The sequence below is a fragment of the Chlamydotis macqueenii genome, chromosome 10 (genome assembly GCF_036417535.1).
Source record: "Chlamydotis macqueenii isolate bChlMac1 chromosome 10, bChlMac1.mat, whole genome shotgun sequence".
In the NCBI taxonomy this organism is placed as follows: domain Eukaryota; kingdom Metazoa; phylum Chordata; class Aves; order Otidiformes; family Otididae; genus Chlamydotis; species Chlamydotis macqueenii.
In genome coordinates this window covers 7539325-7563773 of record NC_141565.1, presented here as the reverse complement: position 1 = coordinate 7563773, position 24449 = coordinate 7539325, and the positions used below count along the sequence as shown (strand labels likewise).

Genomic DNA, 24449 nt, shown 5'->3' with positions numbered 1-24449 from the left:
TCAGCTCTGATCCCACAGTGAGCTGGCAGCCCCTTTACCCTGGAAAGGGGGCACGGGGCACTGCCACATGCTCCTCTCCCTTTGCCACGTTGGCACCATGCTGCCGGCAGCCCTGACCGCGCCGCTGGGCCCCCCCTCCTCACAGCTATTTTTATCCCCCCCCAGCCATGTTTCTCACTGTCCTATTTTAAGCGGCGCAGTTGGCGCACCAGGAACCCAGTGCCCAGCTCCCGGGGGCCCCACACCGCCTCACTGCCCACTCACGCTGCCCGGGTGTGGGGCACAGGGAGCAATGCCCAGGGAGGCTGGAGAAGGTAGGCTGGGGGCTGGTGGGGGCTCTGGCACGCCAGGGGGGACTGGGTGGCACTGGGCTGCGGGGCTGGGATGGAAGCAGCGGCCAAACGCTGCACTCCACTGTGGGCAGAGATGCCCGCCCAAGGAAGAGGGGGGTTCTGGAGGGCTGCAGGAACAGGGCAGCAGGGTTTGGGAAAGCAGCTGGCTGGAACAGCCCCCCCACACACCCCAAACCTGCATGACCAGCTGTGCCCCCCCGCAGCCGGGGTGGGGAAGCAGATGCAGGGGTGATGGGGGTACCCATGGGCCAGCCTCCAGCCAAAGGCAGGGCTCTGGGAGGGTCCAGGGGAACTCTGGGCACCAGCTGAGGCCCCCCCACCCCAACGCCTGCCAACCCTGCCGGTGTCACACACCACCCCGACGGCAGCGGCGCGGCACCACGCTGCCCTGAGACACGCCGCTGACCCTGGGAGGGATTTGGAGCAGGCGGAGTGCCACCCTGCCCTGCTCCACCACGGGCACAGCGCCCGGGCCCTGCCCGCTGCTCAGAAATGCGCAGACGCCTAGAAAAAAAAAAAAATCCTTTCTCTCTACCCCAGTGCAGGCACAGTTTCTTCCCAGGACAGTGCTGGAGCCATGCCTGCTTCTCAAAAGCCCCCTGGCTCCCATGGGGTACGTGCCCACCCGGGCCGCGGGCCCCCCCGGCACAGCACACACCCCTAAAGTGGCACACGAGCACGGTGCCCATGGGCCAAGCCAAGCCGTGCCGCAGGCTGGAGCTGGCACTGCCCTGCCCACTGGCTCCCAGCTGGCCCCGGGGGAGCCCTAGCCAGCCCCACGGTGCCTGGGCTACCCGGGTCATGGGTGGCACATTCCTGCCCCCAAGCCAGGGCCAGATTCCAGCCCCACTAACGAGGCTCTGGGATTGTGGCCACCGGGCGCCCACTAACCGCTCCGATGACAGCACTGGGGCCAGGGTGGCACAGCCAGCACTCACCTGCCCGCAGCCGCAGGGCTGTGCCAAGGGAACACTGGCATTGGCTGCCCACCTCGGCACAGCACCGGGCTGGCGTCAAAGCCGGGGTCACCTCCGGGAGGGGTTTGGTCCCCACAGGGGTGCAGGGGCTGCGGGCAGGACCCACGCTCACCCTCTGCCTCCGCTCCCGGCAGACAGCATGGGAAGGGTCGAGGGTGCTGCACCGACAGAGCCTGGGGATGCCGACGGCAGCGAGCCTGGAGCCATCAGCCTGCGTCCCGTGGAGTCCATCAGCGACCTGCACTGGGCCTCGGCCGGGCAGAAGGGCGCTGAGGGTGAGAGTGGGGCCAGGGTGGGGGGCCGTGCCAGCCCTGACCGTGCCAGCAGTTGGGCTCTGACCTCTTCTCTCCCCTGCCCACAGGCAACGGCCCAGCTCCCTCCAGCAGCCTGCGCCGGCCCCCACCTCGCCCCGTGCCCCCCAGCCCTCCACCGCTCCTGCCCACCCTGCGCCCCGTGCCTGCTGCCAGCCCCTGCCCCTGCCTCGGCCCTGGCCACCCCCTGCTCCTGGCCCTGCTGGGGCTCCTGGCACTGGCGAGCCTGGTCCTGGCCACGCTGGCCATCTACCTGAGTGGTACGTGACACTGGGCAAGGTCGGGGGGGCCTGGGGGGCTATGGGAGGGCCAGGCCACCCATCCCCAGCGTGTCCCCGTCCTCTCCCCACAGTCCTGCAGAGCCAGTCGGTGCGGGCGCTGGCCCAGTGGCTGGAGAGCCAGGAGGACGCCATGCACCAGCTGCGGGCAGCCAGCAACCAGCTCTGGGCTCACCTCAACGCCAGCACCGAGCCTGGCGGGCACCGCTGAGCTGCACCCAGCCCTGCCACGGGTACTGGGCCACCACGGGAAGGGGCACCGAAAGGCAGGAGGGGGGAGTGGGCAGCCCTACACCCCCAATTCGTCCTGCTCAGACCTGGCAGCATCGCCCAATGGGGCACAGGGGGTGGCAGGGGCCATCCTGGCCCCCACCCCAGGCTGCGAGAGAAAGGGACCGGGCTGCAAAGGCCAGCCCCTGTCCCGGTAACACCCCTTCCTCTTCACAACAAGGCAGAAGGCATTCTCCCATTAGCCTTTTAATTACCTCCCTGTAATCAAAGTCTTAGAAAATCACCACCAGAGATACATTCCCAGGGTGGCAGGCACTCCCAGCTGGTGCAGTCCATGCCCGCCTAGGCAGCGGCCCCCGAGGCTGTACGGGCAGCACTGGGCTCACCCGCTGTGCCACCTCCCATAATTAATTTCCCACAAAAGCACTATTTCATATAAAGCATTTGGCTGGAAAAGGGCTCAGAGTGCGCAGCTGGCAGGGTTGGGCAGTGCCCCCCGCCCTGCACCGCTCTGCCACCACCCCTGGGTGCCAGGCTGGCTGCAGAAGCGGAGGAAGTGCTCCTGCTGCAGGCACGGGCACCAGGGCCAGCTGCCCTGCGCGGCTCTGCACTCCCACCCAGCCCTTCAGGCTGTGCCAGGCCACCCCAGTGCCACCGTGGGATGGCAGAGGGGGAACATGAGCCCTGCCTCCGAAAGGGGCTGCAGGAGCCCTGTGAGACCCCCTCGCTGTGCCAGGTGGAGCCCCAGCCAGAGCAGGCACACAGCAGCACCTTCCCCCCTGCTCTTCCTTTTATCATTCTTTTTCTTTTGGTTAAAAAAATAAAAGAGGGGGCAGCCCCTGGCGGGGCAGCTCCAGGCATTAAATACTCTGCTGTACATGAATAAAAGCCCGAGGGCTGGGGGCAGCTGCCCCTCACAGTGCTGGGTCTGCAGTCCAGGTGGGCTGGGGGCTCTGCCCCCCTCCGCCCGTCACAGCACATCCGCCCGCTTGTCCCGCACCCGGCTCCGGGCTTTTGTGCGGGCTTTGAAGGCAGCCGAGTTGTAGAGGTGCTGGGAGGGGAGGGAAGGAGAGATGGGTTAGAGGGTGTCCCTCTGCTCACCTCCCAACCAGTGCCCACCACACTCAGGTGCTCAGCTGGAGACCACGGCGGCACGGGAGGCGACTGCTGGCACAAACGTGTGTGGGAGCACCCACCTTCTCGAAGCGGGAGACCTTGCTGGCTTTCAGAGCAGCCACATCCAGCACCAAGGGTGGCCCAAGGCCGAAGATCTCCCGTAGCAGCTCATTGTTCTGCGGAAACAGGGGCCTGTCAGCACCCGTTGGCACCAGCCCGGCACCCCCCAGTGTGGCTGCCCAGCCCCTACCTGGAGGTGGTGGCGAATGCCAGAGCCCAGCACCTCTTTAAAGGCTTGGTACGTCCGCTGGCGTGCCCAGCTGTCCAGGTACATGCACTCCAGGCCAAATCGGATGGTCTCCTCCTGGTACTCCCCACTCTGAGCAGAGAGAGGGGCATCAGCAATAACCTGGGTGTCAGCCCTCTGCATCCCCCAGCTCTCAGTGGAGAGAGGAATTGCCAGGCAGCTGGGCTGCACCCCCACAGCCCGGGACACGGCAGGGAAGGCCACTGCCAGCCGCCAGTACCTCGATGAAGCGCAGGATGTCCCGGAAGATGGAGCGCTGCTTCCGCCTGTCTGTCTTGGCTCGGTACTTGTTGCTCTCAGTAGCCAGGACCTTGAGCTGGGCACACAGGAACTCTGTATCTTGGTGGCACAAGTCCTCCTGCCAAAAAAAACCACGGGAGTTCAGAGAGGATGCAGCTCTGGGCACTGCCCACCACTGCCATTACCAGGACAGAACAGCGTGCCAGTGCCAGCAGCTCCGTGCCCACCTGCAGCACCCACCATACCTCCACGTCCTGGGCCAGCTCGAAGACCAGCGCGATGGTTTCCCCAGCCAGGATGCGCAGGGCAACGCTGCTGCTGGACAGCAGCGGGGGCAGCTTCAGCCAGCGACTGGGACAGGAAGGCAGGAAGGCAGTCAGGGGGGCCAGGCACCACCCCAGGGGCTCCCCGCTCAACAGCCAGCTGCCCCACACCAGCCCCTGCACCCCCCACTCACTTGTTCAAGACGCTCTTGATGTGAGAGGGGGGGCAGATGGTGAGGAGCAGGGACCACGACTGGAGCGCGCTGCAGTGCAGAGGGCTGTGCTGGGCAGGTGCCGAGCCCCCCTCATCCGTGCTGTGGGGGCTGAAGATGCCCTCCAAACAGGACAGGCATGAGACCAGGTCCTGGAGGGAGGAAACCCAACTGTCAGCCCACAACTGCCAGGAAGATGCCAAAAGGAAGGCCTGCACTGGGGACCAAAGGGGATCCACCTGGCCCAGGGGCACCAGGAGTTCCTGGGGGCAGGAGGGACTCCTCCTCTGCGAGGTGGGCTTTCCCTCTCAGCTCAGCTCCATGCTGCCCAGGGAAGGGGCCTGGGCTGTCACCGATGTCCCCGTGCCCCTTCCCCGGCTCAGCTCCAAGCTGCCCTGGCACCATGGGCCAAAGGTGGGTGGCAGCCCCTGGGGTGCCCTCTGGCAGGGGTACGGATGACACCTGGGCACAGTTACCTCGAGGTCAGCAGCAGCAATGTAGCAACACATGCCCAGGGCTGTGGCACACTGGCGAGAGATGTGGGGAAAAGGCAGTCAGAGGAGGCAGTGCCGGGACAGATCCAGCGCCCATCCAAGGGGAAGCGGGGTCAGGGTGCCCCTGCTTTACCCCACTGCTCACCACAGCACCCAACCCTGCCACCCTTCCACAACCGCAGGGGCCCCCAACAGCATCGCTTGGGGTCTCCCCACCGCTGAGGTGCCCCCCGCGCCCAGGAAGAAAGGAGCTGGGCCTTACGCTCTGCCGGGCACTGGGGCTGGCCGCGCTGTCTGTCAGGATGCTGACGAGCAGGGGCTTCAGGCTGCGAAACACCTCTTCCCCCTCCGGGCCAGAGCCCATCTGGAGGCAGAGGAGAGTGAGGACGGTGCCTGCCAACGCCTGTTCCTCCCCTTTACCTGCGGGTAGCACGAGAGACCTCCCTCAGACACCAGTCACCAGCCCTGCCACCCCCAGCCCCGCCGCCCGCCTGCGCCCAGACCTTTCTTGAGACACTTCTCCAGGGAGTCGGCGAGCGTGAGGCGGCGCTCCAGCAGGAACTCGGAGAGGGTTTTGGAGGAGAAGGCCAGGCGCAGGCTCTGCAGCGCTGCCTGCCGTGTCTTGGCGCTGCGAGAGACCGGGGGGAGGTCACGGGGCGGGGTGGCCGGAGGACAAGACCGGGGGGAGGTCACGGGGCGGGGTGGCCGGAGGACCAGGCACGTCCGGCAGCGTGCCCGGCGTGCCCATGGCAGGTGACAGCCGCTCCTCACCTCTTGTCCAGGAGGTTGTCCGTGTGCTCCCTCAGCCTGTCCTCCTCCGCCTCCTCCTCCGGGCCTTGCTCCCCCGCCGCCTCGCTCCCTGCCGGGGTGGCACCCACGTCACCGGGGTGCCCGGGGTGGGGGGCACGCACGGCAGCAGCACCGCCGCCCAGGGGGAGGCGGGCGGGGAGGGCGGCGGCCCCCGGGGCTCACCTGCGCCCTCCTCGGTGGGGCTGGCCCCCTCGCTGGCGCTGCTGCAGTGGCTCAGCGCCTCACTACCTGCCTCCTCCTCCTCCTCGCTGGCGGGCGAGCCCGCACGGCCGCCGCCGGGGCCACCTGCGGGGCAGAAAGGGCGGGGAGGGTGGGCGACCGGCTGCTCTCGGCCCGGCCCGGCCCGGCGGGGGCCGCCGAGGCGGAAGCCCGAGGCCTGTGCGGGCCGCCGCGCCCCGCTGCCGGGAGGGGGATGCAGGGCAGCCCCCGCCGCCGTCCCGCCCTGCACGGCACCCGGGCCCCCCGTCCCCGTCCCCGTCCCCGTCCCCGTCCCCGTCCCCGTCCCCGCTTCACTCACGGCGCGCGGCTCGGCGGGAGCGCGGCATGGCCGGCGCGCGCGCACAGCCCGCGCCCCGCCCCGGGCGGGAAGCCCCGCCCCTCAGCCCGCCCCCCACATCGCCGCGCGGACCCTTGGGAGCACCGTCGCCATCTGCGCATGCGCGCAGGCAGGGAGTTAGTGTGTGGACTGCACTTCCCGGCAAGCACCGCGCGGGGGCGCCCCTGTCCCCCGGCTTTGTCCCCCTTGTCCCGTCCCCCTGTCCAGTCCCACAGTCCTCCTGGCCCCTGGCCCTGTCCCCCGGCCCTGTCCTGTCCCTATTTCCACCCTGGCCCTGTCACTGCCCCTACCCACATGCGGTTCTGTGCGCCGGCTCCTGCCCCTGTCCCGCTAGGGCAATCTCTGTGGTGCCCGCTTGTCTCTGCAGTGTGAAATCGTGTGAACTCTCTGTGAGCTCTGCCAAGACACGTACACGTAGCTGTAGCTTACGTCGTGTACTGCACAGCTATGGTTCACGGCACAGCTACAGCTGGGGCTGGTTGTGAGGAGGAGGAGGAGGGGGACAGCCCCACCGCGAAGGATGAAGGCCACCCGTAGGCTCCCGAGATAAGGCAAGCACCCCCGCCCCTCCGACGCCACCCGGTCCCTGGCCTCACAGATAAGCACTCGTTGCAAGACCGACTCCAGGGATGCTGCGATGAAAGAAGGATGGCGCTGCCAGGGACTGGTCAGACCGTGCTGTACGCCAGCGCCTGCAGGGTGTGAGCGCCATGTGTGACACAACTGGGGTGCCTTGATTTGGCTGGGACACCCCGCAGGTGCAAATAAAGAATGACTCTTGTTCTCACCTCGGCATCCTGGCCTCGCTCCTCAGGCTGCGTGGGCCGCGTGTGACACCTCTCCCTGCCCACAGCCCTGTCCCTCCTGTCGCTGCTATGGGTCCTGTCCCTTCCCCTCTCCCTGCCTGCATCCCTGTCCCTCCACCTGTCCCAGTCCCTGCCCACAGCCCTGCCCCTGCCCACACACTTGCCCAAATACCTGCTTCTGTCCCCATTTCTGCCTCTGTCACTGTTCCTGTGTCTGCTCCTGCCCCTCCCCACATCCCTGCCTGGACCGCCGCCCCCCCCCTCCGTCCCTGCCCCTTCTCCCCACCCCTGCCCCCGCCCTGACCCCCTGCTCCCGCCTGCCTGCCGTCCCTGACCATCCCCTGCCCCCAGTTTCCAGGCGTCACTTTCAGGTTTTTTGGCTTTTCCCAGTTTCCCGGGATGACCTCGCGCAGGCGGGCAGGGCTGCCCGTGGGCACCCACCCACCCCGCGGCGTCCGGGCTGCCCACGGCCCCGCGTGGGGGATGGGAGGGACTGGAGCGGGGGCGGAGGGGGGGCAGAGCCGCCGCGGAGGGGGACCTTCCCACTTTCGTTTCCAGCTGAGTGCGAAACCGAAAACGGAGCAGAAACAGAAACTCCCGTTTCCCGGCTCTGCCGCAGCCGGCGCTTAAGGTAGCGCGGGGAGCAGCGCCCTGCCCGTCCCGCCTGCCGCCGCGGGGGGCACCAGCCGCGTCCCACTGCCACGGGTGACACCAGGACCCCTGGTGATGCTGGCACCAGCCGCGTCCCACTGCCACGGGTGACACCAGGACCCCTGGTGATGCTGGCACCAGTCATGTCCCACTGCTGGGGGTGACACCAGGACCCCCGGTGATGCTGGCAGCAGCCACATCCCACTGCTGGGGGTGACACCAGGACCCCCAGTGATCCTCACACCAGCCACATCCCGCTGTCACTGTCTGCATCTCATTGCCTGTACTGACAGCAGGGCCTCTGATGACACTGGTACCAGCCATGTCCCATTGCCTGGGGTGACACCAGGGCCCCTGGTGGCACTGGCACCGGCCACCCCCCATTGCCTGTGGTGACACCGTGCCACCAGCACCAGCCATGCCCCAGTGCTGTTTGTGCCCCAGCCCCTCGCTTGAGCCCTCAGCGTGGGCACAGGCAGATGCCGGGGCAGGGCACCCCCAGCCCCCGGGCAGGACCTGGCGCAGGGTCCCCGCGGTGGGACGCTGCCTCCTGCCAGCCGGCACCCGAGGGGGACCCCGGGCAGAAGCCACCTCAGGCAGCTGGGGCTGGAGAGAGGCCCGGGCCACCTTAACTTCCCGGCGGTGACGCCAGGGGTGGTGGCCCGGGAGCTTTAAAAGCTGCAGGCAGGAGAGGACCGAGGGGAGACAGAGTCAGGAGAGGACAGAAGGAGCAACCGCACCGGACAGGATGGACGTGGGGCAAGCGACAGCCACGAACGGGCTGAGTACGGTGGCTGCCAACATGCTGGATGGCTGGATCGCCAAGGTCCTGCAGCCCAGCCCAGCCTTCTCCGGGCAGGTGAAGCAGACGGTGAAACAGATCTGCGACTTCCTGAAGGAGGACTGCTTCGAGGGCAACATTCGCGTCCAAAAGACCGTCAAGGTGAGCGCTGTCCGGCTTGGGGACCAGTGGGCACCCCTGCTGCCACCCTTCCCTCTGTCCTGCCGCTCCCACTCACGCCCTGCCTCGGTTTCCCCTCGCAGCCCCAGGAAAGGTGGCAGGCAATGGCTGTGCCAGGGGGCAGCGGGCCCTCTCCGTCTTGGTGTGGCAGGGGCGCTGAGCAGGGCATCTTTCCACAGGGTGGCTCAGCGGGCAAGGGCACAGCACTGCAGAACAACTCCGATGCCGACGTGGTGCTCTTCCTCAGCTGCTTCTCCAGCTACCAGCAGCAGAAGCAGGGGAGACACTTCATCCTGGATTTGATCAAGAGGAGGTTGCACGCCTGCAGGCAGAGCCTGATGTTCACTGTCAACATCAGCGAGCCCCGGTATAAGGGTCCCAGCAACACACCGCGCTCCCTCAGCCTCACCCTCCGGTCCAAGCAGAGCTTGGAGTCCATCGACGTGGACATCCTGCCTGCCTACGATGCCCTGGGTAAGGGGTGCAAGCTGGTGTGGGGCTGGGGCATCAGCACCGGGAGAGCTCTCACCTTGCTTCTCACCCCACAGGGCAGGTGACCAAGGATGCCCGGCCAGACGCAGGAGTGTACATAAAGCTCCTGGATGCCAGCAGGGAACCTGGGGAATTCTCCTTCTGCTTCACCGAGCTTCAGAAGAAGTTTGTGAAGCGCTACCCCGCCAAGCTGAAGAACCTCCTGCGCCTGGTCAAGCACTGGTACAAGGAGGTGAGGGGGCTGCCTGGCTTCCCCGGCACCCACCGGGCACCCGCCCCTGCCAGCTCTCACCCCCGTCCCTGTCTTCTCCCCAGCTGCTGAAGCCACAGTACCCCAATGCGAACCTGCCCCCAAAGTATGCCCTGGAGCTGCTGACCATCTATGCCTGGGAGGAGGGCACGGGCTCCCGCGAGTCCTTCATCATGGCCGAGGGCTTCCGTACGGTGCTGGAGCTGTTGTGCCGGCACCGGGACATCTGCATCTACTGGGAGGTGTACTACTCCCTCCAGCACATCCAGATCGGCTCCCACGTCAAAAACCTGCTGCGCAGTCCCCGGTAAGGACCCTGCCCGGTGGGACCCGTGCTGGCCACCCCGCGGCGCTGCCCGGGGCTGATGGCAGCACCCCTGCTCTGTGTTCACAGCCCCGTCATCCTGGACCCCGCCGACCCCACGGGGATCCTGGGTCAAGGCAAGAACTGGGACCTGGTGGCTCAGGAAGCTGCCCGCCACCTCTCGCTGCCCTGCGTCAGCAGCGCCCGGCCCTGGAACGTGCAGGTAAGGCTGGCAGTGCCTGTGGGCACCGTGGCCCCACCGCCCCTGCCAGCTTTGCCCACCTGCTCTCCTGTCCCCGCAGCCGGCCCGGACCGTGACGATTGAGGTGAGGCAGCTGGGGGGCAACAGCCTGAGCAGCACCATCAGCCCGGCCACCACCGTCTGGCAGCTGAAGGAGGAGATCGAGCGGACGTGGGGCATTTCCCGGTACAGGCAGCGCCTGGCGCAGCAGGACCCCGACGCCCCCATCCTGCAGGACGGCGAGACCCTGGCCGCCCACGGCATCTTCTACAGCACCACGCTGCTGCTGCTGCACACCGAGCCCCAGGAGATAGAGGTCTTTGTGAAGGACGACAAGAACCGCACCACCACCTACACGGTGCAGCCCACCCACACCGTCCGGCAGCTGAAGGAGCAGATCCACAGACGGCAGGGTCCCCCGGCCGACCAGCAGCGCCTGACCTACGGCTCCAGGGAGCTGGAGGACCAGCGCACGCTGGCGCACTACAACGTCCAGCCCAGGAGCACCATCTTCATGCTCCTGCGGCTCCGGGGGGGTGCGGGCCCCCGGCACCCCCAGTTCCCTGCCCGCTTGCCCTCCTGAGCATCGCTCCTGGCACCAGGTCCTTGCGCTCCTCAGCATCTCCTGCCCCCCCCGCCGCACTGGAAATAAACGCAACAGTGCATCCTCGTGTTGCTCGCTGGGTTGGCGACGGTGCCAAGTGGCAGGGGGGGGGTGGGGGGAGGGTGGTCGGGGTCGGGGGGACACCTTATTGGAACGAGGGAGGGGACATCAATGCCGCTGCCTGCAGCGGCTTTTAATCTTTCCCGGCCACCACCCCCTGGCGTCACCGCCGGGAAGTTAAGGTGGCCCCGGGCCCGGGACTTCGCCTCTCCCCAGCCCCAGCTGCTCGAGGGGGCTTCTGCCCGGAGTCCTCCCGCCCCGGTGCCGGCTGGCAGGAAGCAGCGTCCCACCGCGGGGACCCTGCGCCAGGCCCTGCCCGGGGGCTGGGGGTGCCCTGCTCCGGCATCTGCCTGTGCCCACGCTGAGGGCTCAAGCGACGGGGCTGGGGTTCAGGCAGCGCCTGGGCACGGTTGGTGCTGGTGGCACCCGGGGGGACGGGGACGGGGGGTCTGATGCCACCCCAGGCAATGGGAACGGGGTACCTGGTGCCACCGCAGGCAGCGGACCCTGAAGTCACCTCCCGTCACCGCCTTAAGCGCTGAGCGGCCAGCGCCGGGGAAACGTCCTGCCAAGTTTCGGTTTCCGTCTTCCAGAAACGAAACCGTGGGAGCCCCCTAAGCCTGGGGAAACCTCATCGGCCTTGGCGATGTCCCCGCGGGACTTGGCCCCCCCAACCCCCCGGTGCTGCCGAGCACCCTGACCCTCCTGGTGCAGGGTGCCAGCGGGGCTCCCCGTCGCAGGGCACCCGCCTGCCCACCCCGAGGGCTCCCTGGGGCAGAGGCGGGACGCGGGGCTGAATCCTCTGCTTTATTGTGCTCAATTAGTACAAGCCCCCTCGCGCCGCTGCTCTGCACCCGGGCGCTGGGCACCACCTCTGTGCTCCCCCCACCTCCCCCCCGGGCATCCCTCCTCCTGCCAGGTCCCCCGCATCCCGCCAGTGCCCGTCCTGCCCCTCCGGGGTCCCGCTCCCACCCACCGCTTCCCGGGACTCGAGGGTGGCCCTGCTGCCCCATGCCCCCGCGGTGCCATGCCCGGGGGGGGGCACAGCTTGGCCCTGCTGCCCCCTCCTGGGGCAGGTTTACATTCATCTGTAACAGTCGTTAATAAATATTTTGGTGACTCTGTGGTGCCAGCAGCCGGCTGGGTCTCCCCCACTGCTGCTGGAGCCGGTGGCATGGTCGGCCGGTGGCCCCTTGGGGGGTGGTGGTCAGCCCGGTTGCCCTCCTGGCCCCAGAGCTGCAGCCCCCCCTGCTGCCCGCACCCAGCTCCAGTGCTGCCGGCGGGGCAGCCGAGGCCGGCGGGGGGGCTTTGCCCCTGCCTATGGCCCCGCTCCTAGGCAGAGCCCGGCACCCCAGGGCTGGTCCCAGGGTCACCAGGGGGATGCGCTGCGGGGGCCCCGCTCAGCCCGCGGTCCCTCGTGGGTGCGCCGGCGGCGGGCTTTGCGTGGCTCCTCGCCCTGCCCACGGCCAGGGGCTCCGGTGTGGGCACGGGAGGGCGGCAGGGGTCTTCCACGGCTCCAGAGCCGCTGGCAGACCCTGTCTGTGGCTCCCCGTGGCGGGCGCTCCACCAGCTGGAGAAAGTCCTGGTACCAGACCTTTCGGCCAGGGGGCCCGGCGGCAAGCCGGGGGTCTCCGGCGGGTGCCATGCCCGCTGCCTGCCGGGCGCCGATCACCTCCAGGGAGAGCCGCAGCAGGGGCTGGGTGAAGCCGTGCTCAGTGGCGTGGCAGAGGTAGAGGCCGGCGTCAGCACGCTGCACGCTGCGCAGCAGGACGCCCCGCTCTGTCCGCACCACCCGCTCGTCCATCTGCACCTGCAGCACCCATGAAGACAGGCAGTCAGCTCGGCATGGCACGGCCCTGCTGGCAGCACCCACCTGGGGAGATCCTACCTCTCGCTGGGGGTCGTCTGCGGTGCGCTGGTATGTCCAGAGGACACGGGCTTGCAGGGATTTGGGGATGCACTCCAGGAAGGCGGTGCTGCCTTCCACCCCATAGAGCTGCTTCTGGGGCACACTGCCCTGTCGGGGGTCTGGGGGGAGATGGCACGGCTGTCAGCCCCCTGCCACAGCAAAACTGACCCTCCCCGGCTGAGTCCCGGCTCACCTTCGGAGCAGAGCACATTGGGGTCACCGTTACGGACGTCCTGCCGGCGAAAACGCCTGCAGGAAGGTGGCAGAGGAGCAGTGGTTGTGGCAGCATGATCTGCGCCCCTCACCATGGCCTCAGGGCAGGCTGGTTGCCCCAGTGCTGCACCCCAGCACATCACCTACCTCTTGGTGTTGGGCACGTAGCGGGTGCAGGCGGTGCCGTCCCAGGCGCAGTACGGGTCCCGGGCCAGGCAGCACTCGGCGCAGGCTTTGCCGTAGGCACCGCAGCGGTGCAGGGGCAGCTGGGCCAGCGCCGTGGCCGAGCCAGCGTAGAGCTGTTGCTGTGGAGGCAGGAGCGGAGACTGGAGCTGAGCACCCTGGAATCGTGGCAGGGGGCTGGGCAGAGCCACGGCAGGACACGGGGACCCACCCGGGGTTCCCCCTTACCCGCTTGGAGGAGAGCTGCAGGCTGGTGATGGGGGAGGCGTCCTGCGGGCAGAGCGCAGGCAGGAGTTAGGGCATGGGGGGCTACCCGGGCGTCCAGGCTGTCGGCTCCCACGTCCTGGCAGCTGGAGCGCCCTGGCGTGACCCAGAATGTGGGCAGCACATGGGGGCGCTGGGGGGGGTCTGACTAGGGGGGTGCATAGCCCCCTCTCTCACCTGGAAGACCTGCAGCTCCTCCAGTAGCAGCGGCTCCATGTGGTGCCAGCTCTCCTTGGGCACCGAGACCACCTTCAGCACCGTGCCCACATCTGCGGGCAGGAGCGGTGAGGCTGGGGGTCCCAGCCACGGCATCCCCCAGCTCTCCACCCCGTGCCCCAGCCCCAGGGTCACCACGTGCCTGTGCCGATGAAGAGGACGTCGTAGTGGCCATCAGCGGCGGTGACGCGGTCCACAGCAATGCGGGTGAAGGTGTAGGGCACAGCGACTTGCAGGAAGAGGGGACGCTGGCCGTGAGGCAGCACTGGGTTGTACATCAGCGGGTGGTGCCGGGCAAACTGGATCACCTCATCTGGGAAGTCCTTGGTGGAGCCGAAGGTGCCGAAGGTTTTGCTGGGGCACTGCAGGGAGGCAGCACTGGCTGAGCAGAGTCTCGCTCCCCACCACCCCCACCCTGGGTACCAGCATCCCACCGGCAGCACCGGCCGGCATAGCCCCGTGCCACATACCATGCCCGGGCGGGGGTACGGCACGCGGCCCTGGTACGACACCCACTGGTAGTTGGGACCCTCCTTGTGCGCGAAGGGGCCCAGGAAAGCCCGGCGGATGTCGGCCATCGTGTACACACAGACAGCTGAGCCCTGGAAAACGGAGCTGGCGGGAGAGAGAGGGCAATGTGAGGGGCGAGGGGGGCACCGTCAGACCTGGGGTGAGGGGTGGTTGGGAGGGGGCTTGACCTGGAGGTGGAGAAGACAGCGTAGACCAAAGGGTTGCGTTTGTCCCTTGTCTGCAGCAGGAAGACGTCCCCTGCAAGCCAGGAGGGTGTCAGTGCCACCCCGACATGCCAGGGATGCCCATGGGCACCCTGAGGTGCCACCCCTGCCCCCCCACTCACGGAGCTCGTCGAAGTGGGTGTCCGCCCCGTCGGGTCCTGGCACGGCGCAGATGAGCCGAGCCTTCAGGAAGGTTGTCCACTTGTTCACCAGGCTGCGCTGCCCGCCCACATCGTTCTGCCAAGAGAGGGAGGGCACCGATGTCAGCAGCGGTGGGTGGCACCCATGGGCACCGCCGGCCCCTAGCCCACCCACCCGCAGATGCTCTCACCCGGCAGATCTGGCCGATGCGGGTGAAGCTGGTCTTGCCCAGCCCCTCCTGCCGCTCCATCGCCGTCTCACGGAAGAAGAAGTAGATCTTGTCGTCGTCGGGGTCCTCGCTCTCCGGCACCCAGAAAACTGCCACGAATTTGGGTTCTGGGGACAGAGAGGTGCCACCTCCAGTGCCCCTGCTAGCTCAGCTCCCTGGGGACCCTGGGGCACCCACCGGGGTCAATGGAGGGTGCAGACCCCCCACCACCTGTCTGCGGGGCACAGGCAGGGTGAGGGTGAGACCCCACCAGGCACTGGAAGTCTGCAGGGGGCACCAGGACCCCCTGAATCACCCTCCGCAGGGAGTGGAGGATGGGGCACAGATGAGCCCAGAGGACTCGTTGCCCCGATGCCTGCAGCGGGCAGCAACGCTGTGCCGGGGTGCCAGCAGTCCCGCCGCCCTCCCACAGTCCTGCCGCCCTCCCGCTCCCCGGCACTGACCGTTGAGCCAGCGGGAATCATGCTGCTCGGTGCGGATGGAGGGACGCCGTCCCAGGCTGCGGAAGATGGTGAAGTCACGGCCCATCAGATCGGTGGCCACCCCGGAGTAGAGCTCCTCGCCTGGCAGGCACCGAGGGAAGTGTTACGGGGGACCCTCTGGCACCACCCCCTACCACCGCTGCCCCGGCACCGGGCTCGGCTCTCCCTTACCCACGAGGACGGAGGCGGCCGTGTGCCGGGGGTCGTAGGGGCTCTTCCCCTTGCCGTCCTCGGCGCGCCGGGGGTCCAGCTTGAAGAGGGGCTCCTGGAGGGCAGTAAGGATGGCGGGTGGGTGAGCGGCAGCAGCTGGGGGCCGCAGTGGTGCTGGGTTGGGCTCACCTCTGCGTGCTGGCCAGCCTCCACGAAGGCGCAGACGGGGTGGAAGGCGCCGGTGCCGCAGGCGTACAGGTGGGTGCGGTTGTAGGGGTGCAGGATCTTCACGAAGTTCATGCACTCCGCCTGGGGGTAGAGGGCACAGGGAGGCGGCGATGGGGTGGCCCGCCGGCACCCCTCGGCACCTCCCCAGCACCCCCCGCCACTCACGGTGATGTCCTTGCCGGCCCAGTTGCACTCCTCTCTCCACTCCACCGGTGCCGGCCAGTAGATCTGTGGGGGGAGAGGGGGATGCTCACAGCCCCAAGGTGCGCCCAGGGCCAGCCGGCCAGCATGTTCCCCCCTCCATTACCTTCCTGTCCCGCTGGCTGATGTCGTCCAGGGCCAGCGAGAGGAGGTGGTTTTGGGCACCGGCGAAGAGGCGGCCGCGCTCCTCGTCCAGCAGCAGGGCCTCGTAGCAGCACGAGCGCTCCAGTGCGAAGAGGCGCAGCCCATGGCGAGCCCGCAGCTCTGCCAGGACCCGCCAGCACCGCTCAGCCCGGCCTCAGCGCCCGACGCTGCCCGGCATGCTCCCCTGCCCCAACACAGGCCCCGCAGGGGCCGGAGAGGGACCAGGGTCTGGCTGCGGCCCCTCGCTATGCTACCCCCTCCCCCAAACCTGTCCCACTGGCTTGACCGGCTTCACTGACCCCATGCCAGCACAGCACCCATCCCCAAACCAGCCTGACACCTACCCATGCGCTACCCAGCACCCACCCCTGTGCCAGCCAGCACCCATCACCAAACCACCCAACACCCAGTTCAGCACCCATCCCCACGCCTCGCAGCACCCACCCCTGCGCCAGCCCCGCACCCATCCCTGTGCCCCGCAGCACCCATCCCTGCACAGCCCACCCCGGCGGCCGATGGTTGGGGGGAAGGGGCCATTCCCTGCCCCACGGAGCTAATCCCGCCATGGCGGGAACAAACAGCCCTTTGTCAGCCTGGGAGGAGAGCGCTCGCTGCGACCTGCCGCCGGACAAAGCCCCCCGCACTGCGCCAGAGCCCACGGGGTGGTCAGCCGGGACATGGCACCGGCTCCCTGGCCAGCACGGCATCCCCACCGGGCACGGCACGGCCAAGGCTGGAGAGAGCCAGGCACGGGCACCTGCGCTGGCACATGGCGGGGCCGAGAGCGAAGGCCCAAGCGCAGGGACGGCCCCGAGGGCAGGCAGGTGGCCCTGGGGGGGGGCTGGCATCAGGCGAGGAACCCGGCAGCCAGTGCCAATGCCTGGCAGCCCGCGGGGAGGGTGGCACCGGTGGGGTTTCGCACCCCTCCTGCCACACTGCCCCCCGCCCCCCCCAGGATGCTCCCATCCCCTGGGGTGATGCTGGGTGCTGATACAGCACCGGTGCACCCACCCCCGACCCTGCGGCCCCCCACCCTGCCCGTGCCCCATACTCACCGGGGAAGGCCAGCTTGAGGCGGGGGGTGGCAGCGGGAGGGGGGTGGCTGGTGGCGGGGCCACGCAGCAGGAGCAGGAGCAGGAGCAGCGTGCGGCTCATGGCCAGGGCCTGGCTGGCGGCCCCGCGGCTGGGGCAGAGAAGCGAGACCTCAGCTCGGGTTACAGCCCTCTCCCCGCAGCCCCCAGACCACCATCCCTCCCCGGCGCTGCCGCTGGGATCCAGAGGGCGCAGGGCATCATCACAGGGCGACCCCAGCACGGCACAAGGGTACCCCCCCACGCTGGGCTTGACCCAGTGTTCAGTGGGGGGACGCAGGCCAGCCACATCTCTCCCCAGCTTTTAAACCCCCGATAATCCGCCCCCGAATCTAAGAGGCTCCGGGAGCAACCCTCCCGCTCCTGCCCGTGGGGAAACCGAGGCAGCCCAGCCCAGCAGTGCCTGCCCCCCGCCCCCGTGCCTGCTGTCCTGCAGGGACGGGAACAAGGACAGGGCACAAGGACAGGGCACGCATCGGGGTGGCACCAGCTGGACAGGGCACCCTGGATGGGCAGCCGGCTCCTGAGCACCGGGCAAGCTGGCCATTGTGGGAGTCACAGGGTCCTGCGCGTCAGTTTCCCCCACAGCTACAGACCATGCAGTTTGGCCCCTGGCCCTTCTCGTACCGCTCCGCGAATGGGAGCTGGGTTTGGGGGGAGCTCTGGCCGAGCAGGTGCCCACAGTGCCTGGAGGGGCCCAGGCTGGTGTGCCCACCACCATCATGGGCACCCGCTGCAGGGCAGGGAAGAGCTCCTCCAGCTCCAGCACCGGCACGCTCTCCCCCGGGGGAGCAGAAGGCGATGGTTATCGCGAGCACCACGCCAACGCGCAACTCCCCGCCTCGCCCGCCGGCCACGCCGCAGCAGCCTCGTGCCAGCCGGCACCTCCCCGGGCCGCATGCGAAGCACAAGCCCAGCCACGCCGGTCATCAGCCCCTGGTGCAGCTGACGCGTTTTCACCCGTGCCACGGCCACCGGGGCCTCACCGGGACACCGGTGACAACTGAAGCTCCATTGTGGCACCGAGGTTCGGTGCAACCACCCTGGGTTCTGCCGCCCCGCTCAGCCACGGCGTAAGCCAGGCCGCGGTGGCTGCTAGGACTGGGGGCACACGCGTGTGGCAGTGCCCAGCACAGCTCTGGGCATGCCTGCCTGCTGCCCGGCACGGCTGGAGTTTGTCCTGGGCTCCTGCGGGCAAGGGCAGCCCCGTCCCGGGGCGGCAGGCTGGGGAGGGGGTCCCGGGCGGGCAGCGGGCAGCGGGCAGGGCCCCAGCTGGGCACAGTGCCGTAGGGCTGGGCTGTCCAGAGGCCTGGCGCAAGGGCGGCAGGCGCTAATGGCATTTCCAGAGGCGCGGGGACGAGGCAGGGGATCCACCGGCCTCTGCCAGATTCTCCCTCGGCTGCCGGGGAGCGAGGGCCATGGCGGGGGCACCAGGGGTCCTCCTGCCTGCCCGGCACCTGCCAGCCCCTGGCAAGGGGCCAGGCTGGAACCCCGGGCAGGGACCCCCCACATCGGATGCTGGCACGGGGGGACAGGTTTGATAGGCGAGCAGCAGCACCGGAGACGCTCGGTGCCGGTATCGGTGGACCCAGACCCTGCAGACCCCCGCTGCCGGCCCGGGCAGACCGAGACTCCTGAGACCCCCAGTGTCAAGCCCCTCGGTGCCAGCCCCGGCACGGACCCAGCCTCCCGAGACCCCCGGTGCCACCCGGGTACCCCCAGCCCCCACCGGCCCCCCAGTGCCAGCCGGGACGCGGACCCCGCCGCCAGCTCCCCCAGTGCGAACCCGGGCAGACCCCCGACGGCAGCGCACAGTTCTCGAACCGGGACACCCCCCGCCACCCCGCACCCTGCCCGGCCCCCGGCACCCACCTGGGTCCCGGCTCGGCTCGGCCCGGCCCGACCCCGCCTTCCGCCTCCGCCGGGAGGGAGCGGGACGGCCCCAGAGGGGCGGGGCGGGGCGGCGGGGGCGCGGCGCGGCCCGGGGCGGGGGGGATGGAGGGAGGGGCACGGGTACCCGCACACGCACGTGTGGAGACGCGTGCACACGCGTGTGCAGGCAGAGACATCCACACAGACGTGTGGACGCGCTGGCGGACACTTTGCACACTCACACGTGCGTGTGCAAACACGCAGACACGCTCGCGTGTGAACAGATGTGTGCAAAACCACCCGCGTGCGAAAACACCCGGGCACACTCAGACGCATGCAAACAGACCCACTCACGCTCACATGCAAGCACAAGTGTGCAAAATCACCCAGGCATACTCACGCACACTCACGCGTGCATGCACACACCCGTGTGGCTACCCCACCTGGCCCACGGTGACATCCACGGTGACATCCACTATGACATCCGCCACCCCTGGGGCAGAGCTGAGCACGCCACACTCGGCACACAAGTGGCTCGGCACACCAGTGGCAGGGCTGCCTCGTTCCTGCGGCGAGTGGCTGCCGGCTGGGTGCTGCCTGTCCGGGTGTGGGGTGCCGGGGGCCGTGCTCGGGGGCACCAGAGGCCGTGCTGGGGGCAGCGGGGGGCCGATCCCGCACCCCCGCTCAGCTGCAGCCCAGATGTCTGGCCCGGGCCCAGCCCGGAGCAAACAAAATTCCTCCGCTGCCTCCCATTTTCCAGCCACCGCTGCCAAGAATAGCAAGTGCCGAGCGGTGCCGGCAGCGAGGCCACGCGTGCCTGGGCGGGCAGGGCTCGGGGGGGGGGGGACACACACGGGGGCCACCCTTGCCTTGTATCCCCCCCCACCATGCTCTTGGCTGTGCCTACCTGTGGGTGCCAGAGTCCAGGAAGGGTGATCCAGCATGGGGGGGGGGGGGGTGTGCTGGGCACAGCGGGTGCGGGCAGGTGCAGGGTGCGTGGGCAGGCGGGGGGTGCAGGCCGCAGCAGGTGCCGGCAGCCCAGCGGTGGGTGCAGGCAGGTGAGGTGCGGGCGCAGGCAGGCCGTGGGCACAGGCAGGAGGAGCAGTGCCAGGGAGGGTGCCCGGGCAATGCCCTTCCGTCTCACTGCCGGAAACACTCCTGCCGCTGGCCCGGGTGCACCAGCGTGCCTGCAGGCTGGCAGCACCCTCTGCCCCAGCACTGCTGCCCATTTCCCTCCTCATTGTGCCATGGTGCCATGCTGCCACGGGCAGCAAGGGGGATGGGGACAGCAAGGGGATGGGGATGGGTGGTAGGGGAGCCACTGGCACCAGCACGGCAGGGGTTACTCTGCTGCAAGACTTTGCCTGGGACTTTGGGCTGGGTGGCCCCCACAGGGTTGGGCACGGCGTGGGACAGTAGGAACAGGGACGCCGTGCCCAGCCCTGCGCCGTGGGCACTTTCCTTTGCTGTGCCAACACCGTGCCTCAGTTTCCCTCTGCCCAGCTGGGACCTTTCCACCCAGCGCCACTCCTGGCACGCGCTAGGAGGTGGCCAAGTGGCGTCACCGTCACCCCAGTCCCGGAGCCCTGAGGGGACCTCGCAGGCAGCGGTTCCGCCTGGAGAAACCATCAGGCGTCAGAAGGGCTGGGCTTCCATCCTGGAAAAAAACGGCACAGGAGGGATGCGCCACGTCGCCTGCTGGCCACCCCTTCCCACCCTGACGGGTGTTCCCAGCAAGCGCCGAAGCCACCGGCCACTGACACTGTGATGGTCCCCAGCTGGAGCAGGCATTGCCACCAGCATCCCGCCCTCCTCCCTGCGCTTGCTGCCAGCCCCGCCGAGGGCGGCATGGCCGTGTGCCGGTGGCCTGGCTCCCCGCCAGTGCAGGAGTGTCAACGCCGGCAGGGCGAGCAGGTGCCGGCGCCTTCGCTCTTTGATCCCTTCCCTGCTGCCGGTGGATCCACGCCCGGGGATCACTGCCTCAGCCAAATCTCCCCCGGCAGTTCCGGCTCTGGGGGCATCTGCAGCTTTGCCGGCAGCGCCCAAGCCCCCAGTGGTGTTTGTGGTAGGAAATGGCTCCTCTCCACCTCCGCAGGGCTCCCAGGGGCAGCACGGCAGCAGGCAGTGGCCAACAGCTCCTGCACCTGTGCCGATGGGTGAGCCGGTGTGGCACAGGGTGTATCCTTGCCATTGGATGGGTGGCCAGGACCGGCAGCTGCTGGAGAGGGACATGGGCCAGGATGAGCATCGGCTAGCCACCAGGATGGGGACAAATCCTGCACCCCAAATACCAGCAGCACCTCGCCAGGAGGGCCCTGGTGATGCTGTGGGGACCTGCTGGGTGATGCAGAGTGAGGCAACTGCAGGGTGGCCCCCCGCCTCCCTGGGGGTTGGGGAGCATCCCTCCATGACTGCGGAGCCATCGTGTCTGGGGCCGGCCAAAACCCAGAGGGATACAGTGAGCTGCGTCGTGCCAGCTGGTGCCGTAGGTCTCCCCGTGCCCCCTGGCCTTGGCACAGCCCTGCGTCCCAGCCCAGAGATGTGCTTGTGCAGCGGGGTGGCCTTTGCCAGCACTGCCGGTGACATGGCTGGCATGCTGGGGGAAGAGGAGGGAGGAGAGGTATCCACACCCCAGCCTGCACCCGTGCCACGGGGATAGCCTCCTCCAGCTGGTACCTCCTGGGCCTAGACACTCCAGAAAGTCCTCGATGGTTTGTAACGACACCAAAGATGTGGCTTTAAGATTCCTTTGGGAGTTCCCCCAGCACGGGGCCCCTCGCTGGCTGCCTGCGTGGCTCCTCCGTCCCTGGCCGGGCTGGGTCCTCGTCCCAAGCCCCGCTCCCCACTGCAGCTTTTCCAGGGGGGCGAGGTGAGCCCTGCCGCACCATGAGCACTGCGGGGATCTCTCCCATCGCCACTTCAATGGGCGCACTGCTGTTTCCTCGCCAGCACGCCTGGCTCGGCTGTGCACCAAAGCCAAGAAGTGGCTCCGTGTCACCGTGACATCAGGCCTCGAGTGGCTGTCGCGTCCCTGGTGCAAGGGGAGGATGTGCCAGGCAGGGGACGGAGCCCACGGGGTGCCAGGCATGCCAGCACGAGGGCCTGGGATGGTGCGAGCAAACACGCCCAAGCCAAAAGCATCCTCATAGCACAGCGTGGAGGCGACATCCTGGGGGAAAAACAGCTCAGGGCTCACACCCAGCCTATGGATACATCCTCCCCCGACCCCACACCGACCTCCGACACAACACGCTGGTGCGAGACCCCCACAGCAGGGACCTGGGTGGCCCCAGCACATTCCTGCTGGGATTAGGTACCGGCTCCAGGCAGCACCGTACACTGTGTAGCCCAGATAATCCCTTTATGATTGTCCCCACCCTGCGCCGGGCTGAGCCGGGCTGCTTAGGGGATGTGGGGTGCTGGGTGCAGCCCAGTGCCTGAGCACGTCTGGGCTGCTGTCATCAGGTGTCTCTGTCGTGGGACCAAGCCGTGGGGTGCACGGTGAACCTCTGGGTAGTGATGGAGAAGGAGACATCCACCCTTTTTTGGGAAAGGGAGGCTTCCAGGATCCCATTCTGCTGCCTGGAGGTGACCCTCCATGCTTGGCATTGCAGCTGCCAGCAGCCAGGCTCTGGGCAGGCAGAGGGGCTGCATTCCATGCACCAAAAACTGCTGGGCTTGAAGCTCCTCAAAACCATCCCAGTGGGGCAGGAGCCTCGGCGGAGCCACGGTGTGTGGGACACAGTACACAGGCTCTGCCACTGGCTGGCACCTCTCCCCGTTCCAGTGAGAGGGGAGATGCTGGCTGAGCCCCCTGCCTGCTGCCCGGCCCCAGCCCCTCTGGCCCTGCCCTGTGCCACACTGACCAGCGGCATCCAGCTCCTCCAGGCTTTAAAAATAGGCTGGTGTCCCTGCCACGGGGTCGGTAATTTTAGCCAGGGCGTGTCTCACCGGGAAATACGCGAGACCATTCATCTGCTCCCGGTGGCATCCACACCCAGGGTGGATGTCAGCCCCTCGCTGCCCACTTGCTCGTCCCTGCTCCGGGGCAGTGGCTGGCAGCATGGCCCAGTCATGGCCACCTCGGGCACGGGTGATGCCTGGTGGGATGGTGAGGGCAGGCCAGCGGGGACAGGGGTGTCCAAGTGCTCCCCTCAGCCTGCCTGCTCCCCATCCGGGGCATCTTGTCCCTAGAGCCAGCAGCACAGGGGAGCACAGCATCCCACCGCCACGGGACCCAGAAGCAGGCAGCCAGGCAGTGGCAGGGGGGTCCCGACACCCTGCCCTGCCCACCCTTCTCCTCTCACCCGCGGCCCTCCAACACAACAGCCACTTCAGATCACCTCCCACGGTGCTCCCGCAGACCCGCGGCGGCTGGGAAGGCTGGGGGGGCCACAGCCGAGAATAATGCGGCTATTGACGGGCGCGCCGGCGGCCCCAGTGCGGCACAATGGGGCCTTGTCTGCCGGCCCAGCTCCCGCTCCTGCCCAGCCCGGTGCCCGGCATCGGGGTCCCCTCTTCCCCGAACAGCTCAGGGCTCGCCCAGGTGCCAGCCAGGACAAGCCCTGCTTGAGGCCGAGCCGGCGAGTGCGGTGGAGGAGCCACAGGCGGGAGGGCACCGGGTGAACCCCCCCTTTCCCATAAACCAGCACCCTGGAGAAGGGGCATCGCTTGGGAAGCCCCGCAATGCGGCGGTGCTTGCCCCGGCCATCCCAACCGGGACAGGGCTCGGGAGCCCCGCTCAGCCGCGGGGTGATGGGACGAGGAGGCAGCGTGTGCCTGACGATGTCCTCGCTTCCCTCTCAGGACCGTGTCCGAGCCTACTGGCACCCAGGACCCACCGAGGGGAGACAGGGACCTACCAGCCCCGCAGGGACCTCCAGTGCCCCGGCCCCCGGACCCCGTGGCCCCCTTCGGCGGGGCAGCCGGGTGCCCCGTGGGCGCCGTCTCACCTGCTATGGCACGCTGGGTCTGCTGGAGCTCGCCGGCCTCCTCGCCCGGCGGGTGAGCTGGGGCTCCGGCTGCCGCCTGCTCTTTAAACCCCAAATCCCCGGTGCCGGGCGCCAGTCCTGCCGGCGGCGGGGGCGGAGGGAGGGGACGCAAAGCCCCGGTCCCTGCTCCCGGGGCCGGCACCAACAAAAGGCGACTGTGTCCCGTGTCCTCCCCGTGCACCCAGCGACCCGGCCAGCCGCTCGGGGACAGCCCCTCGGGACCCCGGGGCTCCCCGGGGTGCCAGCACCCCCTCCGCTTGCGTTGGGAAGGCTGGAGGGTTGCGGGCCAGCTCTGGGTGCCTGCTCGCAGCCGTGGAGCATCCCGACGTCCCCAAGGGTCCGTCCCTGCCCGCTTGGTCCTGTCCCAGCCTGGAGGGGTGCCAGGGCGAAGGCGCTGTCACTGTGTCCGTCCATCCCCCCGGCTCCCCCCCGTGTGTTCCTGCAAAGCCCGGCCCAGTGGGGCTGGAGAAGGAGGAAGGGGATGTGGCTGCCGCCACGCTGCCCGTGCGTGGGGGACTCACCCCGCGGGACCCCCAGAGCCCTGCCCTGCCGGGGCCGCGGGGCCGGGTGGCTGCCTGCGAAGCATCCCTGCGGTCCGAAGGCCGGGGAGCAGCCCGTGCCGCCTCATTAACGCGGTGTAAATGTGTAACGAGCCCTCGGCCGGACCAAGGCGGTTGGAGCCGCATGGCTCTTCTCGCCCACCCGGGTGGGCATGTGGCGGCTCTGTCCCGGTGGGAGCCGCGCGGCAGGGGCAGGAGGGGGAAGAAGGGTCCGTCTTGTGGCCGGGCACGCCGGGGTGACTTCAGCGCTTGCTGGAAGGAGCGGAGCGGGCAGCGTGCCGGGCTGGGACAGGAGCAAGGCCGCTGACAGAGGAGGGAAGCTGA

The 24449-nt window shown here is 68.6% G+C and overlaps 4 protein-coding genes across 6 annotated transcripts; 2 read left to right on the top strand and 2 right to left on the bottom strand.

The window, feature by feature from the left end:
- The first annotated feature begins 196 nt into the window (after window positions 1-196).
- LSMEM2 (leucine rich single-pass membrane protein 2) lies at window positions 197-3015 on the top strand. 2 transcript variants are annotated; one of them, XM_086755420.1, is made up of 4 exons: window positions 197-314; window positions 1465-1605; window positions 1692-1901; window positions 1994-3015. In XM_086755420.1, the coding sequence occupies exons 1-4, from the start codon at window positions 293-295 to the stop codon at window positions 2128-2130; spliced, it is 510 nt and encodes a 169-aa protein (XP_086611546.1). In that variant the 5' UTR covers window positions 197-292; the 3' UTR covers window positions 2131-3015. The 2 variants fall into 2 exon arrangements, with proteins under 2 accessions (XP_086611546.1, XP_086611545.1); XM_086755419.1 differs by lacking the exon at window positions 197-314 and having other exon boundaries at window positions 480-1605.
- On the bottom strand, window positions 2381-6153 carry IFRD2 (interferon related developmental regulator 2). 2 transcript variants are annotated; one of them, XM_086755417.1, is made up of 12 exons: window positions 6110-6153; window positions 5755-5877; window positions 5554-5641; window positions 5286-5410; window positions 5045-5202; window positions 4765-4815; window positions 4271-4440; window positions 4059-4164; window positions 3794-3931; window positions 3517-3645; window positions 3347-3442; window positions 2381-3201 (listed from the first exon to the last, which is right to left on the bottom strand). In XM_086755417.1, the coding sequence occupies exons 1-12, from the start codon at window positions 6135-6137 to the stop codon at window positions 3121-3123; spliced, it is 1293 nt and encodes a 430-aa protein (XP_086611543.1). In that variant the 5' UTR covers window positions 6138-6153; the 3' UTR covers window positions 2381-3120. The 2 variants fall into 2 exon arrangements, with proteins under 2 accessions (XP_086611543.1, XP_086611544.1); XM_086755418.1 differs by lacking the exon at window positions 4765-4815.
- A 2150-nt stretch (window positions 6154-8303) lies between these two features.
- Window positions 8304-10523, top strand: LOC104483817 (2'-5'-oligoadenylate synthase 1-like). Its single transcript, XM_086755800.1, has 6 exons — window positions 8304-8548; window positions 8746-9040; window positions 9115-9290; window positions 9374-9615; window positions 9703-9835; window positions 9915-10523. The coding sequence occupies exons 1-6, from the start codon at window positions 8354-8356 to the stop codon at window positions 10434-10436; spliced, it is 1563 nt and encodes a 520-aa protein (XP_086611926.1). The 5' UTR covers window positions 8304-8353; the 3' UTR covers window positions 10437-10523.
- A 948-nt stretch (window positions 10524-11471) lies between these two features.
- On the bottom strand, window positions 11472-23743 carry SEMA3B (semaphorin 3B). Its single transcript, XM_086755273.1, has 18 exons — window positions 23527-23743; window positions 16667-16794; window positions 15574-15731; window positions 15432-15494; window positions 15228-15347; window positions 15060-15153; window positions 14850-14969; window positions 14368-14513; window positions 14159-14273; window positions 14001-14070; window positions 13773-13917; window positions 13445-13664; window positions 13264-13355; window positions 13051-13092; window positions 12787-12944; window positions 12620-12675; window positions 12406-12545; window positions 11472-12327 (listed from the first exon to the last, which is right to left on the bottom strand). The coding sequence occupies exons 2-18, from the start codon at window positions 16764-16766 to the stop codon at window positions 11887-11889; spliced, it is 2280 nt and encodes a 759-aa protein (XP_086611399.1). The 5' UTR covers window positions 16767-16794; window positions 23527-23743; the 3' UTR covers window positions 11472-11886.
- Window positions 23744-24449: the final 706 nt, after the last annotated feature.